Raw genomic sequence first — 18,349 nt, forward strand, 5'->3', positions numbered from 1 at the left:
CAATGATGACATCAGAACAAGGTTCTCGAGGAATATTTTACCACTAGTCCGTTAGACCCACATCCTGGGATCATCTCGATTTCGAGGAATGCAGCTTCAGGCTCTGGCTTCCTTTCCGTCCACCACCCTCCGAGGTCTGCAATCGACGGGATTTGTCAATATTATAACCCATCTTTCCAGCATCAATGTCTGCTAGCTATATCGAGGAAGTCTTGCTCCAGTCATTCTCTCGTGGACAATCGGCAATTGCGATCATAGTAGTAGCCGTCCAATGGTGGGGTCGAGACGGTTAGGACGGAATCTATTCGACTTTAGCGCCGTTTTTTATTCAAAAGCCTATCGCCTTTGGAAAGAGAGAGCATGGTTTGATACAGGGGGTCCCAGGCAACTACTTTGAAAATCTTTGTTCGCCGTCCAAGTCGAAAGTTTTGATGCCACAAGCTTCTGCGGCCCCTAACCAAGCTCGACCCTTCCCGTCGCCCCGATCACGATGAGTATCAATAAAACCGACGAGGATCTCGAGCGGGCGGAGATTGATGCCCGAGTGGGGTCTTCCCACTATCATGAAAAGCCTCACGCAGAGTCTGAACGGCCGAGGACCTCAGAGACCTCCTCAACGGGCTCAAGCAGCTCCATCGACTATGATCCCCAATTTCGCAGACTGCAGTCGCGCAATACAGAGGTCGATCTGGAGCGCCAACGAACGAACTTGTCCCAGGCACTGAGTCGCATTGAAACTCAACGCCTCCAACATTCTCTGACTGTCGGCGAGAGCGTGAAATCGCGACAATCCAAGCTTCCCCTCCCGGCATTCGGCGCTGGAAAACCTTATCCCCCGCAGTTGCCAAACCGCGAGGACTACGTTGTCGAATTCGACGGGCCAGATGATCCTCTATACCCTCAGAACTGGCCTTTAAAGACAAAGTAGGTCACCTGATTTTCTCACGCAATGTGATACCTTTCGGCGCTAACTCCATTACAGAATTTATATCAGCGCTATGCTCGCATTCACAAGCATCTGCTCGACCTTTGATTCTGCCATATTCAGCGCCTCTTCAAAAAATGTTTCCTCGTATTTCGGCGTCGGTCTCGAAGTCTCCGTTCTATCCAGCACCCTGTACATTGTCGGCTACGCTTCGGGGCCCCTACTCTGGGCGCCACTTTCCGAGCTCAAGGGTCGTCGCCCCGGTATCATCATTGCTATGCTGGGCTTCGGTATTTTTAATACAGCAGTGGCAGTGTCAAAAGATATCCAGACACTAATGATTTGTCGCTTTTTCTGCGGTATCTTTGGAAGTTCGCCCCTGGCGGTCGTCGCTGCTGTGTTCTCCGACATTTACAACAACCGTACCCGTGGTACTGCGATCGCTTGTTTCTCTGGCACTGTGTTCCTGGGCCCTCTGGTTGCACCTTTCATTGGGGGTTTCATCAACATGTCCTATCTGGGTTGGCGGTGGACAGCCTATATCCCTGCATTTATGGGGTATGCGGCTTTCGTGTTGAACCTCTTTTTCCTTAAGGAATCCTATCCGCCTGTGGTGCTGATTGACAAAGCTGCAGAGCTACGCCGTCGGACAAAGAACTGGGGAATCCACGCCAAGCAGGAGGAAATTGAGGTGGACTTCAAGGAGCTGATGATCAACAACTTCTCGCGCCCGCTCCGCTTGCTCTTCGGCGAGCCACTTATCCTGGCAGTCACGGTCTATCTCAGTTTCATCTACGGTCTTCTTTACTGTTTCCTGACAGCCTATACCGTTGTCTTCCAGGGTGTGTATGGTTTCAATGCCGGTGTCAGTGGACTTCCCTTGTTCGGCATGGTCGTTGGTCTGCTCACTGCTGCCTCATACATTATTATTTCCAGCAAATCGTATAACAAAAAGCTTGATGCGAACAGCGGCGTGCCTGTTCCCGAGTGGCGCTGTCCTCCTGTGATCCTTGGTGGTGTCCTCTTTGCGGCTGGACTTTTCTGGTTCGGATGGACTGGATTCTCAGGCACTGTCCACTGGATCGTGCCAACCTTGAGTGGTTTGTTTACTGGATTCGGTCTTCTGATCATTTTCATCCAACTCTTCAACTATTTGATTGATACCTATCTCATGTTGTAAGTGTCTTTAAAACGCCGGCTACCTTCCACCGTCCTCTAACATTGTCAATAGTGCCGCATCTGCCATCGCCGCCAACACGTTCTGTCGTTCAATGGTCGCCGCCAGTTTCCCTCTATTCTCACGTCAAATGTTTGAGAACATGGGCATCCAATGGGCTTCGACTCTGCTTGGTTGTGTTGCCGCTTGCCTGGTTCCTATTCCGATTGCATTCTATTTCTATGGCAGGAGACTTAGAATGAAGAGCAAGTTTGCTCCCTTCTTCGAGCCTGCCGCGGAAGCATTTGCGCCTGAAGAAGAGACTGGCGAGGAGACAGAAGTTGCTGAGGCTTCCTAGTTTTCAAGACTCTTACAAAATTGTATTACTACCCCGACCTGTACAGTGGTCATAAAATAATCTCTCAATATTAATTGTTCCAATGAAATGATGAGCAGCCACAAGCACTTCTGAGGCAGCGTCCTTGAAAACAAAAGTTTAGCCAAGACGGCACAGTTCAGCCCAGTAGACCGCGATGGAAAAATTGATCATCGAGGATTAATGCTGGTTGGCTCAGTTTTCTGATCATCTCAATCATATCGGTCTTGTGCATTGGAGTGGAGTAGGTGAGCTGAGGAAGAAATCCATCCTGTAATACCTCATGCCCTGAACGTGTGCTTTCACAGAGAAATCGAGGGCTTAATTCCGAGTCTGAGATAAAGAAGTGTGACAAATGTTTTTTCGCAGCTTTTGCCGACATCCTGTAGTTCGTTCAAGAAGACAGTCTAGAGAGACCTAGATATTTAATTCAATGAAAGCTTCTTTAAACAGTTTTCTATTACTTTCGACTAATATTTCAAGAATCATTCTTACATGAACGCATGGCCGCCTCCTGAGCCAGGTCGTAGAACCCCTGGGTGGAAAGCCTGTTTACATAGGACAGCTGCCTTCAGGCCCAAAGTCAATAAGACTTGTACAATGGTGGATCTATAATCAATGTGCTAATTTGAGAGCAAAAATATTCATGAAGATGCCATAATGTACAGCTTCATCGATAACATCATATGCGAGATGTCAGCCTTGGGGCCATTTGGGCCAGGATGGCCCTCGTATGAGTCAAAAAGCAACCTCCAGGTGGATCATGGAAACGAGATATAATGCGGATAGAACAATAATCAGAACGCCCACCATCCAGGCAACAACTCGCAAAAGTGGACGCAACCGCATAGAAGCCTGAAAGATCTAACCTCACGCTATTCACCCGACGAGCACTGGGAAAGGAAACATGTACATCTGTAATAAAATTGGGGCATATCATGGACAGACTCGACGATAGCAATCGGTCAGAGGTGATTAAAATAAACAGAGTGGGGTGGAGTGCGGTGTCTAGCAAGCACAGCCATCGTTGGTGGTGGTTTCCTTCGGGTGGATATTCACATCGATCACTGCGAAGTAGTTAGTATCTGCAGTAGAGCGCCTCGGCGCCATCAATGCGCGGTAACGTACTTGTGCTTTCCCCTTGCTTGGCCTCACCTTCCATTCCTGGCAAGGCCTGCGCAATCCTCCGGAAAAGTTGCTTAACGTTGTGCCCGACCTTGGCACTAGTCTCAATGAACATCAAGTTATTCTTCTTCGCCTCCTCCTCGCCTTGTGCTGTTGTAACTTCACGCTTGTCATTCAAATCGGTTTTGTTACCCACCAGCACAATAATCACATCGTTACCGCGCTCTCCACGCACATCATCAATCCATTTCCGAGTGTTCTGGAAGGACTTGGCGTTCGAAATATCATAGACAACAACGGCGACACTTGAGTCTCGAATATAGGAAGGGATAAGGGAGCGGAATCGTTCTTGTCCGGCGGTATCCCAGAGCTGAAGGCGGACGGTGCGGTCTTCAAGGTACATCGTCTGAGGAGAATAGAAATTAGCTTCAGCTGCTGGAAACAATGCAACGTAGATTTGCTTCAATGACTCTGGAGTAAAAGTACCTTGGACAGAAAGTCGATGCCGATCGTAGCCTGGTATGTGTTGTCGAACGAATCGTACATGAACCGGGTGATCAAAGATGTTTTTCCAACTATAACAATCATCAGAATCCGTGTTCTTCACACGTTCGTGCCCTCCTGGTAATGGTAGGTGTGGCGCGAAGGTCGAGATGGCCATACCGCTTTGTTCACCCAAGAACACCAACCTATGTCTCATGTTAGTGCCATGATCTCAACGAGCTTGATTTTGGTTATGCAACTCACTTGAATTTCTTCAAAGGGTTCGAATAAGACCCTACTCCAGAGCTGGAGGCCATGATGTCGGAGATATTAGGGAGGGGAGGATTCAGGGGGTCAAAAAATCAACGCGCGGCGGCACCAAGGGCACTCCTGTCAATAAAGACACAGAGGATGGGTATGCAATGGCAAAATAAACACAGCCAAAGCAACAGTGTGTCCGTCAACCCTCTTGTTAGTGAAAGCGTGGATCTGGGGAAACACGGCGAGTGTCGTCCACCGCCTCGGAGCAGTTAATCCGGTCCGACCAGCGAGTCCCAATCCTCCTCCACCTCATAGCTTCAGCTACCTTATCGGGTTTCCTCCACGTCAACCCTTTTCATTCCTTCATCTTCAGGCTGAGGTCGCCATGGCTCTCCGGTACCTCTTTGGTCTCTCAACGACCGCCCTCCTCGTGGTTGGGTTGTGTACGTGTCGAACCCCCCGGACCCCGGTCTCAGTCCCGAGTCCATAGCTGACTCTCTTTCTAGATATGCTCTTCCAGGGGGAAGGTGAAGCCTTCAATGTATGCTCGGCCTTCAATGCAGCTAGTGATGCTGGCTGCGAGCCTTACTGACCCAACACTTTTAGGTTGGCCGCTTCCTCGAAGAGGTGTCCCCTTATGCCTGGGCGAACATCGGTATCGCGATGTGTATTGGATGTTCTGTGGTCGGAGCTGCATGGTATGATCATGCTTCATGGTTGATCAATCTTCGTCTTTGCTAACCTCCGGGTTTATCGCAGGGGTATCTTCCTCACCGGTTCCTCGATCGTCGGCGGCGGTGTCCGCGCTCTCCCAAATTCGCACTAAGAACTTGATTTCCATCATTTTTTGCGAAGTCGTTGCTATCTACGGCGTAATTATGGCGATTATTTTCTCCTCAAAGCTCACCCCCGTCCCCGAAGCCGAGATCTTCACTAAGAGCAACTTCTACACCGGATATGCGCTGTTCTGGGGAGGAATTACCGTCGGATTCTGCAATCTGATCTGCGGTATCTCTGTTGGTATCAACGGCAGTGGTGCCGCTCTTGCGGACGCTGCTGATGGTAGCCTGTAAGTCATCATCTGAGCCGTGTTGCATGGCAGTATAGTATTGTCAATTTCGGATGACTAACATTGACCGTAGGTTCGTCAAGATTCTCGTTATCGAGATTTTCAGTTCAGTCCTGGGACTGTTCGGTCTAATCATCGGCCTTTTGGTTGGCGGTAAGGCCCTTGACATGGGTGCGGCTTAATGTCGAACTGTTCCCCCGCCGCTAGACGGCTACGATTGCCCGAATGGGCCATCACCAAGGGTAATGACTAGCCCCGGCACGATTCTCGGGCAACTTGCTCTTTTTATTTTCCGTCAAAACTTTCGTGTTTTACATGTATACACAGCATTAGGGCGTCTGGATTTGATAACGTAGAGAGCACAGCTGAATTGCATCAGCGTGGAGATCACATGTGTGTACAGTAATGAGTTCCAAATGAAGGCTTGATCTGTACCGAACTTTTATATCATCGACATCATCTGTATCCCGTTTCCCATGTACCGTCTGCTCATCCGTCAAGACCCGAGACAAAACCCTAGACAGGGACAGAGACAGAGACAGAGACGTAGCACGGACCGCTCTCGAGAGGTTACAGAAAATCCACTTGGGCGATACCCCGGACCCAGACAATTAAAGACCTGCCTTTTCCCCCACTTTTCTGCTTCCAACCACCCTCCATCATGGACCAACTTAAGGCAGCCATTCTGATCGTCTCCGACACAGCCTCTCAGGACCCCACGTCCGACCAGACGGCCTCTGCTCTGACGCCCATCTTGACCGCCGAGGGGAAGTGGGAATCTCCCGCTATCAAGATCGTCCCCGACAATGTGTTCCAGATCCAACAAGCGGTTTGCGACTGGACCGATGGACCCAATTGGTTCAATCTGATTCTACTCAGCGGAGGGACCGGCTTCGCAGTCAGAGATAACACACCCGAGGTAAGAATCCAGGCTTAGACGGATAATGCATCGTCCTCTCTGATGACATCACGCAGGCTGTCTCTCCCCTGATCCATCGACATGCCCCGGGCCTTGTGTGAGTATACCGTCTCGGCGCCGGGCACTCGTGCGCTAACACAGACTAAATCGCCCAGACATGGTATGATCGCCGCTTCGTTGAAAGTAACTCCATGTGAGATGACATCACCCGTTGTTTGTATTCGACTATTTACATCCCCGCTGACCCCCGTTATCCAGTTGCTATGATGTCCAGACCAGTTGCTGGCGTACGTGACAAGTCTTTAATTATCACTTTACCTGGTTCTCCGAAAGGAGCTGTGGAAAACCTTGAAGCGGTTGTGAAGCTTCTACCACACGCCTGTCTCCAATCCGCCGGAGCTAACTCTCGAAACATGCATGCCGCCGGTGTAAAGTCATTAGAGGCCGAAGCTGGCTTCTCATCTGGCTCATCTGTCACCCAACTTCAACACAATCACCACCATCACCATCATGGCCATGGCCACGGCCATAGCCATGGTCATTTGGTTGTCAAGGCACACACTGCTCCTCGGTCCAATGACCCGTCAGCTGGTCCTGGCCGCCGTTATCGTTCTTCACCGTACCCAATGCTGTCGGTGGAGAAGGCGCTCTGTGAAATCAGCGAGCACACGCCCGAGCCAATTGTTATTGAAGCTCCTGTGGACACATCCATTGTGGGCTCAGTAATCGCCGAAGACGTTTACGCCGCTGAGGCGGTGCCGGCATACCGTGCCAGTATCGTTGACGGCTATGCGATTATTGCCTCCAAAGGTGCACCCACAAATGGTACTTTCCCCGTAGCATCAATCACTCATGCCAACGTCGGTGGTGTTCTGGAGCCCCTTCAACCAGGAACTGTCGCTAGAATCACCACCGGCGCGCCTCTCCCTCCCAATGCGAATGCCGTAGTCATGGTCGAAGACACCGAGCTGGCCACCACCACCCCCGACGGCACCGAAGAAGCAACTATCCACATCCTCGCCGAGGACATTCTTCCTGGCGAGAACGTCCGCGAGCCCGGCAGCGACGTTGCCCTTGGGTCAAAAATTCTTTCGCGCGGAGACATCATTTCTCCCATCGGCGGCGAGGTCGGCTTGCTTGCTGCCACCGGCACTCAGACGGTCCAAGTATTCAAAAAGCCCACCGTAGGCGTCCTGAGCACCGGGGACGAACTGGTGGAGCATAACGATCCACGCCCTCTCACTGGCGGGCAGATCCGGGACTCCAATCGACCATCGCTGATCTCATGCCTTCAATCATGGGGCTTCTCTACTGTCGATCTTGGCATTGCGCGCGATACACCCGCCGGTGAACTAGAACATGCCCTTCGCGACTCACTGCGCGGCGTTGGCCGTGCCTCTTCCAGTGTCGACGTGATCGTCACCACCGGTGGTGTATCAATGGGTGAGCTAGATCTCCTCAAACCAACCATCGAACGATCCTTGGGCGGCACCATTCACTTCGGCCGTGTCTCTATGAAGCCTGGAAAGCCCACTACTTTCGCTACTGTCCCCTTCAAGGCGGCTACGAGTGAATCGAGAACCACCACCCAGCAAGAACGGCAGTCAAAACTCATCTTCTCTCTACCCGGCAACCCCGCCTCTGCTCTGGTCACCCTCAACCTATTTGTCCTTCCCTCTCTGCATAAGCTCTCCGGTCTTGGCCAAAGCTCGCAGGCCCTGCCCACTAAGCCCTGGATGGCGCCGCAACTCGGTCTGCCCCGTGTTGCTGTCGTCCTGACGCACCACTTCCCTCTCGATCCCAAGCGCACCGAGTACCACCGTGCCGTGGTGACAGCTTCCCGCTCCGATGGCCGTCTGTATGCCACCAGCACTGGTATCGAGGGTACGGGACAGCGAAGCTCCCGCGTGGGGAGCCTTGCCGCCGCGAACGCCCTAGTCATCCTGCGCCCTGGCCGTGGCGTGGGTATCAAGGGCGAGATCATGGAAGCGTTGATGATGGGGCCTGTTCATGCCTCCGACACCCGCATCATTTGCTAAGAGATTTATAAAGTATGCCTTAAACCACGGGGACTGGATTTCCCGGACGACTCTGATTCTTTGGACATGTTTTTTATTTCTCTCTTCTTTCTTTTTGGTGTTCTTTTCGGGATTGTCATCTGTTCGATCTATCCAGATACAAGGTCTTGGAATGCCAGAACACATTCATGAGCCAATGAGATTATGATACAATTTTTTTTTCTATGCTATTATAGATTGTACGACTTGAAAATGCCTAGCTACGGCACTAGTGACCTTTGGTCAGAGACCATGTAACCTTTCGGAAAGTATCGGAACATGATCAGGTTTCTAAAGGACCCCAGAGAATGTCCATGAGATAAGCAATGCCAGTTTTGTAAGCTTCGGTTGTAGATAGATGGAGATGAACAGTGCCATTATAGAATGCTGGCCGTCCCTCCCTCAACTTCATCGCGCGGCCACTCTATTCCGGGCCGAAATGTGTCCGGTGCAGCTGTGAGACGCGATCAAGATGGTATTGTCTGTCACCGTCTCTACCATCTCTCGTTCGTGAGTAAGTACTTTTTTCCTAATTTCTGTCAATACACATGGGAATGTCCGAATGTGCCTTGCCTTCGGAAGTATGTGATACAAATAATCACTGTTGCTCAGATACAACAGCAATCTACTCGCATGTCTTGATCCTTATCATGCATGCGAGGAACAAGACATCTCTCGAAAGATCTCAGGAATGAATGCCAAACTTGGAGAAGTCCTATGTTTGACCTTTGTAGTCCCTATATGCGGATCGCAAAGTAATGTCAAAGTAACAGGCTGCCAAGAACATTATAATCAAGAAGCATTAAAAGTCGGGGTACATCTCTTGATCTCAGATGCTTTCCTTTGCAAAGAATAGTCGGCGGCCTAGTCGAATAACATAGGCTCGGAAGTCTGGAGAGCCCCTCTCACAATAGGAGTTCAGCAAAGGTGAAGTCACAGATCTGTCTTGTCTTTTTATTTTATTTTATTTTGTTCTTCAGGAAAGTCTCCTTAAAATGAACAAAGAGAAAATCAAAATCTTAGAGTCTTCGAACTCTGTCGCTCAGATGGTGTGGTTAGACACTCACGAGTCCCACTCGCAATATCTCCGAGACCCAATTCCAAGAGCCTAGGAACGCCACAAAAAGGCTTCTGGAATCCCCATCGACCAGATCATTTTCAGATGCATCGGTCCAAACCCCTCACTTGAAAATTGCACCGTTGAAACCCCGAAAAGACATGTACTATAGATCTGCTCCATCGAACCACGGTCGGCCATGTTTCGGGAAAACGCCATGCAACCCAGCCTTCATCTCCTAGGTTCAAATCAGCGAAAGCCCCGCAGACCCTCCAAAATCACACGTCAAGAAATAATCGTCCACAACTGTCTGACTCTCAACGACAATCGAAAAGGCCCCCGACCCAGATTCATTAAAAAAAAAAAATGAGACACTGGCCCCGAAATTTCGCCAATAGTTCACACAACGGTTCGGTTAGCGTGCCAAACAACCATCAAAAAAAAACAAGATGGACTCTAGACGGGAAAGAACTCTCCGCCCTGAAAAAGACCAGTCTCGGCTACAAGCCTTGATTCCCATCTGCTGTAAACACCCGTTCGTGGGTCCTGAGAGGGCAGAGGCTGTCATTGCGTACGAGACTTGTCCCACTCCGGTCCATTCCCAAGGTCCAGTCCCAAGGTCCGGGGTCCACCGGTACCTGATAATGACCACACTGGCCGATGAAATTTCCCGCGCCAGCGCGGGTCGAGCCTGGTCGGGTTTCAGATCATCCAGGTCCAGCGTTGAACTATTGATAGGAATTATTCAGGGCCGGGTTGGTCGTGTAGCGTGGGGTGGAAGTCGAGGTGTACAGTGCACAGGTGTATTGTGAGTGTTGTGCATCTCTATCTGTACCCGATAGATTCAGACCGGCGGATACGGGGTTGCAATTTGGGGGATTACTACCTCGGCTTGACGAATGCAAATGCCCGTGTCTGCTCTGCTCACCCGGGACCATGAAATTGAATGGAAAGGAAATGGAAAGGAGAAAATGGAGAGGAGAAGAAAAGAATAGAACAGCCCAGTTGACTTTATTGATCAATACGCCCGTCACGCCTCTATACACATGCACGTTTCAAAGAACCATTCTAGGCAAAGAAGAGATTGAATGAAAGTAAAATCCACTTCCCTTGCAGTCCTATGCCCCCCGCCGAATAGAATAACAAAATCACATTTTCATCGCGAATGAGGGGCATCTCCTGCGTCCGGCGCGATCAAGTCCCCTTGCCAACCCAACCAGTCAAGAAGCGGAAACCAGTGCATATCCCATCAATCCTCATTTCTCATTCCTTCCTTTTTTTTTTGGTGTCTTTCTTGAAATCCAGTTCCGAAAGTAGTCCCTATCGACTATCGGGGTCTTCATACACCGCATGAAACGTGAATCTGAATCCCGCTTGTAAAAAAAACGTAAGTGGCCGTAAGTGTCCGTCATCGTGTCATTCGTGCCTCGGCAAGGAGGAGAGAAGGGTAGTTGTCAGCCTTGAATCCCGCCTCGAGACTAGGAGTTCCGGCGCGGCTGCACGAGGATACTACTAATGCGCTTCCAGCGCTGCGTGGGAGAAGTGGAGTTTGTGCGCGCCAGTGGTTTTTCCAGGGCTTTGGAGGATTGTGTGGAGGAGCGAGGACGACTGATGGTTGCCTCGTGGACGGCGAGGACGTCCTCGAGGCGGACGTCCGAGTCGGACATGCGCATTGGACTGTCCTTGGGATCAAGGATCTCGATGAACTTGGAGGGGGTATCGCGCATTGTGAAAAGAAAAATGTCCAAGCGAGAGTGAAAAGTGAAGAAGCCCAGGTGATTGTATAGATCGGCGATGTGCACAATAAATGTTGTCAGTAAGCGCGACACCTGGGCGCGTTTCACCAGGGGAAAAAGACAGCGAGAGTAGGGGGCAAGTCCCAGGGAGCCTGGGCAGAGAAGTCTTTTTTGAATCACAAATGAAAATGAAACCACCCGTGCGACTGGCAGCGGAATGGAAAAGAGATGCAAAATGTGGAACCGGAAGATGAAGATCAGGGGACTTGAGAAGCCACTAAGAATCCACGGAGAAATTGAGATTTGGCCAGGGGGTTTTTCTCGTGCAACGGGGTCAATCTGAAGCGGTATATTCCTGGCTGTCTATAGCTCACTGTGATATATGCAAAGCGCCATGCTGATACGAGGCCTGTTCCCTTACACATACACACATACACACACACACTCTCTCTCTCTCTCTCTCTGTCTCTCTCTCTTCCCCATAGAACATAAAACCCAGCCCTCCCAAGTGACCTGATGGATGTGGCCCACGTAAAAAATGGGACACGATCGGCGGCGGCGTACCACTCAGATGGGGTGGTGGCGTCCGACGTCTGGCCACTGACCGTTGTGGATGCCACTGTCACGGTCGAATAGTTCGTGAGATCGCAGTTAAGGAGGTGCCACTTGCGCAGTTCTCGTGAAGGTCCTTCTTGTGCCCCGAGCACATTCCCCAGTTCGTCAAGACACAGCCCTCAAAAGGCCCTTTTGCAGCGAAAAAAAAAACAACCGGGCTCCGGATGACGTCTGGGGCTACTCGGGTGCGAGAACGTCTCTCAACTACAAAATCACATTCTCAGGTACATCGTGGACAAACTGCTTTTCTCGGGTGATCATCATTGGAGAACAATTTAAAAACGATTCTATAAAAAGAACATTCCTCCCTGCATATCCCGGTGAGGGGAACTTTCCCCATTTCACCACATTTCACCACCGATCCAATGTCGCGATGATAATCTCCAGTCCCCTCATTCGGCAAACTCGCAACTCTTGCCCCAGGGCCTACGTACCCAAATTTGCCCCCCTCGACGTTCGACAACCGCTGATGTCAAGCGATACCGGCGCCGGCTTCACCGGCTCCTGAATGATCGTAAGGAATGCCATGCTGGTTTCGAGGTGGATACACCCCTCATCACCTATGTCACTCCGTCCCTACGTGAATCACTGAATATTGAAACCCTGCTATCAGCCTAGTTCCCGCATCACTACCCGCCACACCTGCAGTACATCATCAGCAACAGCGCTCCATTCCCACCCCACTCGCCTGGACCAGCCCCAGAGCTAGCTAGCCAGCTACTAACGAGATGAAACTGCGTCACTCATGTTGATGCCGCTGACGCAGCTCAATAATAGACTAATAGACTATTACATCTGACACCACACCCATCCACAAGTGACGTCTCCATCTACAAAGCACATACGATGATGAAAAGAGAGGGTACCGGAATCGATTGAATTTGGCCAGTAGCCATGCAAGAAGATCGCACTCGAACCATCATAAAACGCCTGAAGAAACTAGCACCCATCGACAAAACAAATAAATCAAAGATCCCCATCCGAATATTTTGATAGATCCCTTCAACCCGCACTCTATGTGCATCACCGGATATCAAATTACCCAGTATCAGTTATCAGTATCAACCGACCATGGACCAGCCCAAGCTCTGCATCAGCCACAGGAACGTAATCCGTGCCCGTGTTCATGTCTGTGCCTGGCAGACTCTAAAACCTCCTCGATACTTTATTGTAACCCAACATCCTTCATTTCAACCGTGCTGGCATCGCCCATCCAAAGGATGTTGTTACACCTGCGTTGTCCCCGTTAGCTTTCAATTCCACTGTCATTTCCACTTCCATTTCCGAGGTCCCAGCCATTAATTTTTTTTCCGAGCTCTGGAGTGCTACAACGTACCGAATCAACACAAGACCCAAAGATCCAGTGTGCTTTCCATCGAGATACTCCTCGGTATCACGCAGCAAGACGTTCATGTACGAGTCGATGCTTTCGAGGGTGCCCTTGTACTCGGTCTGACCCCACTTCAGGCGGATAACGAGCTCGGTGCCGACTCTGTATTTCCTATTAGTAATAATCCATAATCCGAAACTCAATGGTAACGACTGAAAGGGTTTCGGGTATGCGCTCGTGGTTTATGGGGATGGGATAGGACGGTGTCCGGTATCACGTACCTAGCCTGGAGGAGGGGGCGGGGGTTGAGAGGTTGGAACTGTGGGAAAGCTCGTCAGTGCTTGTCCTGCGATGAGGATAGAGAGCCCGGTGAGCTGGACTTGGTCTCGTGCCAGCTTGAGCTCGGTTGGGGAGACGTACGCTCATTGTGGTGGATAGGGGCGGCGGGGCGGTGCCGTATCTGCTGCCAAGAGGACGAGAGTGAGGCTTCTGTAGAGAACTGGGCGGTGGAGCTTCTTCAGGGCGAATTGTGATGGATGCGCGTGCTTGAAGGTCTTGGGGTTGGGGTTGAGCGTCGCGAAAATGTGAGCTGGTCGGGATGCGGTGTGGGGCCAATTAGCGGGATGCATGGTTCACCGCCTTGGGTGTCTGCTATGAAGATGTGTTGATGCACTCCCACGCCTGGTTTAACGCTTTTTTTTTCCCCTTCGCAATATGTTTGAGATAGTGGACTTGGATTTAATGCTCTGGATGGCCTTAATAATGATGACTGTTGGAATTTGGTTGTCTCACTGCTCAACCTACCAATCTTCACAGCATCGACTCCGCCTCTATCTGGCGTTTACGCAGTAGAAAAAGACGATTGCACCTTGTGATAGTTATTTTCTTGGGATATTTTTTTTGATAATAAGTGAATTTCATCTCAGTCACGACCTTAGGTCTCTCATCGCCAAAACACCCTTTCTGGGAACACATCATGCCTCATGCTTCATGCTTCATGCCCAACGCCTTACAGCAGCCTTCTCAAGCAAAACTCCCTTACCGACCAATCGTCCAAGTAATCTCCTTGATGCTGACCTCCTCGCTGGACTTCTCATCATAGTCATACCACTCACCATCGGAGAGGTCAATACCCGAGAAAGACGTGTTCGACTCAGCTCCCTTGACTTCCCATTCACCCTGTGAAAGTGTGAGAAGTGCGCCCCCAAGACTCTCTCGGGGTGGGTTGAAACTTACGTCAGGCTTAAACTCAGTGAACTCAAGGCCGCGGCAGTCCATTTCGATGATCTTCTGACCATTCTTATTCTTCTTTGGGTCCTCCTGGGCTTCAAAGACGTGAGGGCCAGCGGTGATGCTAGCGGAGTGGGTTTTCTGCAATTGTTAGTTCGAAATATCAACGAATATTCCAGGAGAGCGGTCAATCAGAGGTAGAAGGAAGGGGGGGGGAGGGGGAAGGAGGGATGGCAGAAGAATTGAGCTTGGTGTCGACTGAAGACAAGACAAGACAAGACAACTTACGCTGCAGAGACGGCACTTCCAGACAAAATTGGCCTCACCGCGGCTACCCGGGATCTCATGCTGCTCCTTCATTCCCATACATATCAGTCAATGATTTAATGAGCAGAGTGGAAGATCTCCTGCTACTCACAAAGCGGGTGAAGCTGACCCAGTTCGGGTGCATCTCATGACACGAGGTGCATTTCACGCGAAAAGTGTAGAAATACGGGTTCTCCTCGGTATCAGTAGGCTGGAGGCCCGTCACGCTATGGATAATTGTTAGAAATTGGTATTCTCCAGGGTCAAAAATGTAAAGAACGTTGCCCGCACGCCATGCATCAAATCTTGCTATCGCGGTGCGGGGAGAGCTTCGAGTGAGGCGTCGCTGGGTGAGATCTCGGGTCTGATGGTACTCACCCCTCCAGTTCAGCAGACAGAATGAGTGACAGCATTTTGAGGAGTCGGAACGCGGTATGTGGGGAGGTGCGTGCTCGATGAAAAAAAACGAAAAGGTTTCTGGTGATGCGGGGTGGAGACGACGACGATAGATGGAGGTCTTGGCATGTGACCACGCAGGATCATGGTTTACGTCCACCTCAGAAGGATCTACAATTACTAGGAAAGGTCAGATGGATGAGATTTTGTGTTGAAGAAGGTGAATTCTAATGGTTATCAAAATAAAAACTCGCAACGCCAATCATGCTCAAGCAGTCGCTCCAGACGAACGATCTCAAAAAAGCTATATACATTCCCACATTTACACATACACAGCATCACTTCCTTTTCAAAGACGGCTCTGCTGGGAGTCTTGGCCCAGAGGCTTTGTCGCGAAAGCGTTAAAGTACTCGTTCAGGGCATCAACAGTGCCACTGCCCTCCACCAGCTGCACGGTGCAGGCAACGTGGCTGTCAGGGCGGGTGACGATGACACCACCCTTCTCGGCATCGAGACCGAGCTTCTCGTGGGCGGCGTACTTGGCGTTGGGAACGCGGACATCGGGGATGTCGTCAGCATAGAGATGGTGGTGATAGTCTCGGAGAACCTGGGGGATGGCCTCCATGTCGATCTCGTTCTTGGCAGCAGAGTAGATGGTGGAGATGGTGAAGAGCTTGGAGTGGGGGTTGTGACGCTCGAAGAAGGAGACATCGGCGATGTCTGCGCGACGGTAAACAGAGAGGAACGAGCGCTCCTTCTCCAAGTTGGCCCCGAGATCGGCAATGGCCTGCTTGGTCTTGTTCTGGTTACCAGCGAAGATGAAAATACGGAATGATCCGTTGGTAGGAACCTCCTGCTCAAGCTCAACGAAGTTGGAATCGGCGAGACGGGTGACGGTAGTCGGTGTGAAGGCACGACCAGCGGTCAAACGGACGCCGGGAATGTTGAAGAGTTCGGATTTGGCGGGGTGGCTAGCATCCCAGTTGAAGACATTGGGCTTGTAGGCAACTCCGTATCCACTGGTGAACTCGCAAGAGGACTTGAAGGTCTTGACGAACTCGTCCTCCTCTTCGTCATCGGCAGCCTGTACCGCCTTACTGGCCTTCACCTCACCGGCGTTGGGACGGCGCTTGGAGAAGAGAGCAGCATACTTGGCATCGAAGTTGAGCAGGGTCTCGGCAATGTCCTTGCGCTCGCTCTCGTAGGTGCTCAGAATGGAACGATCGGCGAAGCCAGACTCAACAGCGTGGAGCTTCCACGCCATGTTCAAGGCATCGTGGAAAGCAGTGTTCATACCCTGGCCAGCCTTGGGGCTGTGAGTGTGGCAGGCATCGCCACCCATAAAGACGCGCTCGTCCAGGGTATACTTCTCAGCGATACCCTGTCCGATGGGGTACACGGAGTACCACTCAACCCGGTCCCATTCAATCCAGTAGGGCTTCAAAATGTTCTTCGCGGTTTGTTGGACCTCCTCGGCGGTAGCGGTCTTGCGAGGGTTCCAGTCGGCGTCGGTAGACGAGGCGATCTGGACGTAGAGACGGACCATGTTGTCTTCGCGAGGAATGACCATGATCGAGCCGGCATCGGAGTGAATGGTACATTTGGTCTGAGACAGAGTTAGACGGATACTTTGATTAGATGCAGGTATCATTTTCTTACCTCGATGTCGGGGAAGTTAGTGCGGACGACACCGTCCATAACACCCCAGACGTAGGCAATGGGGTCCTTGTGGTGGATCTTGATACCGAGCTGTTCACGGACAAAGCTACGGGCACCCTCACCACTGAACAGGTACTTGGAGCGGACGGTCTCGATAACATTGGTGTCGAGGCACTTCAACTTGACCTCCACGGGGTAGTCGGCATTGGCACCGTCATTCTTGAAGCCGTGGATGGTCCATGGGCGCTCAACGCGGGTTCCAGCCTTCTCGATCTCGTCAATGAAGACACGCTCGATCTTGCCTTGGTGGACCAGGGTAGTGAAGGGATAGCGGCAGTCAATGAAGCGGGGGCAGCTGGGCCAGCTACCAGTGCGGTGAATACCAGTGCCGTCAGCGCTGGGGTCCCAGAAGGCAACGTCGTAGACCTTAGCAGGCTCGTAGGCCATAATAGAGCGCTTCAGACCCAAGTTGCGCAGAATCTCGTTTGAGCGGGGCTGGATACCATCAGCGCGGCCAGTGGCGGTCGGTACCGGGCGGTTGTCGATGTGCTTGACCTTGTAGCCCCAGCGCGACATGCACAGGGACAACAGCAGGCCGACAGGGCCAGCGCCGACGATGACAATGTCATACGTCTCTTGAACCATAGTGGCGGTGATGCAATATAGTATGTGAAATGGAGTGGGGGAATCAAGATCAACGCCGTCAGGTTAGGAGAAGAAGAATTAAACACTCGGACGAGCACAGAGGAGGAGGGCCGTGGCTTCATAAATAATCTGGGCAAGGCCGGGGTAAACGGGCCGATAGGTGGTTCTGATGATGACGGGGAGCATACACGGCATTGAGGATCGGTTGCATCGTGGGGAGTAGCAGGGCTCAAGGCAATGACCACCAATGAGAGGGCGAACAAAGGAGGGGATCAGCATTTGGAAGGAGCCAAGTCCAGCAGTCAGTGTGGGGAACGCCGGTTTAGCAGCGGACAAGTCATGGATTGCCGTTCTTCAAACCGAACTACTGGGACTCCATCGTTGGCCTTAACTCGGGAGCTGACTCGGCATGTGGAGTGGAGGGCACGTGACACCACTCCCCGGCAATTCTCCCCGGGATTGCCATCCTAGCTTCGATTTTCTTACCCTCTGATGGCCTGAATCCCGTCTTGCCGTTTACGCGAAGGCCGTCCGATCCACCACACTCCGCCCAGACTGGTAATTTGGCCTGGCAGTTGCTCGCCGGAATACCGTTGTACCTGCCAGGCGTCCCAACGAGGAGCAGACTATTGGCCAGCACTTCCTAACACTGTTCCCGATCGGTCCGGCTATTGAAATGGCAAGTGTCGCGGCTCTGTGTTAGAAAATCCGGAGTATGGCATGGCTAATGAGCTTGAGGACATATTGGATGTCTTTAAGCCCTTACCCTATCCTGTCCTGCCTATAGAACCGTATGTCGTGTCTACAGCCTTCTTAAATCGAGAGTATGGCTGCGAAAGTCCCACAACATACCCCTTATAGATAGCCTCATGTTGGTGAATGTACAGCAGCAATTCCGGTGCTATCTCCGATATAGAGAACAGGCAGTGACCCCGCTACCTGGACATAACCACTATCTCCACAGCCAAGGTGACTGATGCCGGGGAAGGACCCGTTCCTGTTGG

General features: G+C 51.3%; 8 protein-coding genes across 8 annotated transcripts; 3 read left to right on the forward strand and 5 right to left on the reverse strand.

Annotated features, from left to right (window-relative positions):
- Positions 1-490: 490 nt before the first annotated feature.
- Positions 491-2,439, forward strand: N7477_005832 (MFS transporter; the record flags this gene model as incomplete). The annotated part of the gene is made up of 3 exons (XM_056967495.1): positions 491-924; positions 983-2,101; positions 2,157-2,439. The coding sequence occupies 3 exons, from the start codon at positions 491-493 to the stop codon at positions 2,437-2,439; spliced, it is 1,836 nt and encodes a 611-aa protein (XP_056822249.1).
- Positions 2,440-3,465: 1,026 nt separating this feature from the next.
- N7477_005833 (Rab family GTPase YPT6) lies at positions 3,466-4,382 on the reverse strand (the record flags this gene model as incomplete). Its single annotated transcript, XM_056967496.1, has 5 exons — positions 3,466-3,524; positions 3,586-3,988; positions 4,069-4,157; positions 4,246-4,271; positions 4,330-4,382. 5 exons carry the CDS (start codon positions 4,380-4,382, stop codon positions 3,466-3,468), a joined length of 630 nt encoding a protein of 209 aa, XP_056822250.1.
- A 329-nt stretch (positions 4,383-4,711) lies between these two features.
- On the forward strand, positions 4,712-5,577 carry N7477_005834 (H(+)-transporting V0 sector ATPase subunit c''; the record flags this gene model as incomplete). Its single annotated transcript, XM_056967497.1, has 5 exons — positions 4,712-4,769; positions 4,833-4,867; positions 4,933-4,993; positions 5,086-5,395; positions 5,469-5,577. The coding sequence occupies 5 exons, from the start codon at positions 4,712-4,714 to the stop codon at positions 5,575-5,577; spliced, it is 573 nt and encodes a 190-aa protein (XP_056822251.1).
- A 479-nt stretch (positions 5,578-6,056) lies between these two features.
- N7477_005835 (bifunctional molybdopterin adenylyltransferase MobB/molybdopterin molybdotransferase MoeA family protein) lies at positions 6,057-8,353 on the forward strand (the record flags this gene model as incomplete). Its single annotated transcript, XM_056967498.1, has 4 exons — positions 6,057-6,314; positions 6,371-6,411; positions 6,470-6,507; positions 6,573-8,353. The coding sequence occupies 4 exons, from the start codon at positions 6,057-6,059 to the stop codon at positions 8,351-8,353; spliced, it is 2,118 nt and encodes a 705-aa protein (XP_056822252.1).
- Positions 8,354-10,906: 2,553 nt separating this feature from the next.
- Positions 10,907-11,155, reverse strand: N7477_005836 (uncharacterized protein; the record flags this gene model as incomplete). Its single annotated transcript, XM_056967499.1, has 1 exon — positions 10,907-11,155. The coding sequence occupies one exon, from the start codon at positions 11,153-11,155 to the stop codon at positions 10,907-10,909; it is 249 nt and encodes an 82-aa protein (XP_056822253.1).
- Positions 11,156-12,944: 1,789 nt separating this feature from the next.
- On the reverse strand, positions 12,945-13,535 carry N7477_005837 (small nuclear ribonucleoprotein F; the record flags this gene model as incomplete). Its single annotated transcript, XM_056967500.1, has 4 exons — positions 12,945-13,011; positions 13,116-13,271; positions 13,391-13,428; positions 13,530-13,535. The coding sequence occupies 4 exons, from the start codon at positions 13,533-13,535 to the stop codon at positions 12,945-12,947; spliced, it is 267 nt and encodes an 88-aa protein (XP_056822254.1).
- A 612-nt stretch (positions 13,536-14,147) lies between these two features.
- On the reverse strand, positions 14,148-15,058 carry N7477_005838 (CXXC motif containing zinc binding protein; the record flags this gene model as incomplete). Its single annotated transcript, XM_056967501.1, has 5 exons — positions 14,148-14,288; positions 14,346-14,480; positions 14,628-14,693; positions 14,758-14,872; positions 15,024-15,058. The coding sequence occupies 5 exons, from the start codon at positions 15,056-15,058 to the stop codon at positions 14,148-14,150; spliced, it is 492 nt and encodes a 163-aa protein (XP_056822255.1).
- Positions 15,059-15,390: 332 nt separating this feature from the next.
- Positions 15,391-17,345, reverse strand: N7477_005839 (putative FAD monooxygenase; the record flags this gene model as incomplete). Its single annotated transcript, XM_056967502.1, has 2 exons — positions 15,391-16,647; positions 16,701-17,345. The coding sequence occupies 2 exons, from the start codon at positions 17,343-17,345 to the stop codon at positions 15,391-15,393; spliced, it is 1,902 nt and encodes a 633-aa protein (XP_056822256.1).
- Between the last annotated feature and the right edge of the window lie 1,004 nt (positions 17,346-18,349).

This window comes from Penicillium maclennaniae (genome assembly GCF_028827695.1).
Source record: "Penicillium maclennaniae strain IBT 15551 chromosome Unknown utg000005l:1.0-2652337.0:1.0-2654196.0, whole genome shotgun sequence".
Classification (NCBI taxonomy): domain Eukaryota; kingdom Fungi; phylum Ascomycota; class Eurotiomycetes; order Eurotiales; family Aspergillaceae; genus Penicillium; species Penicillium maclennaniae.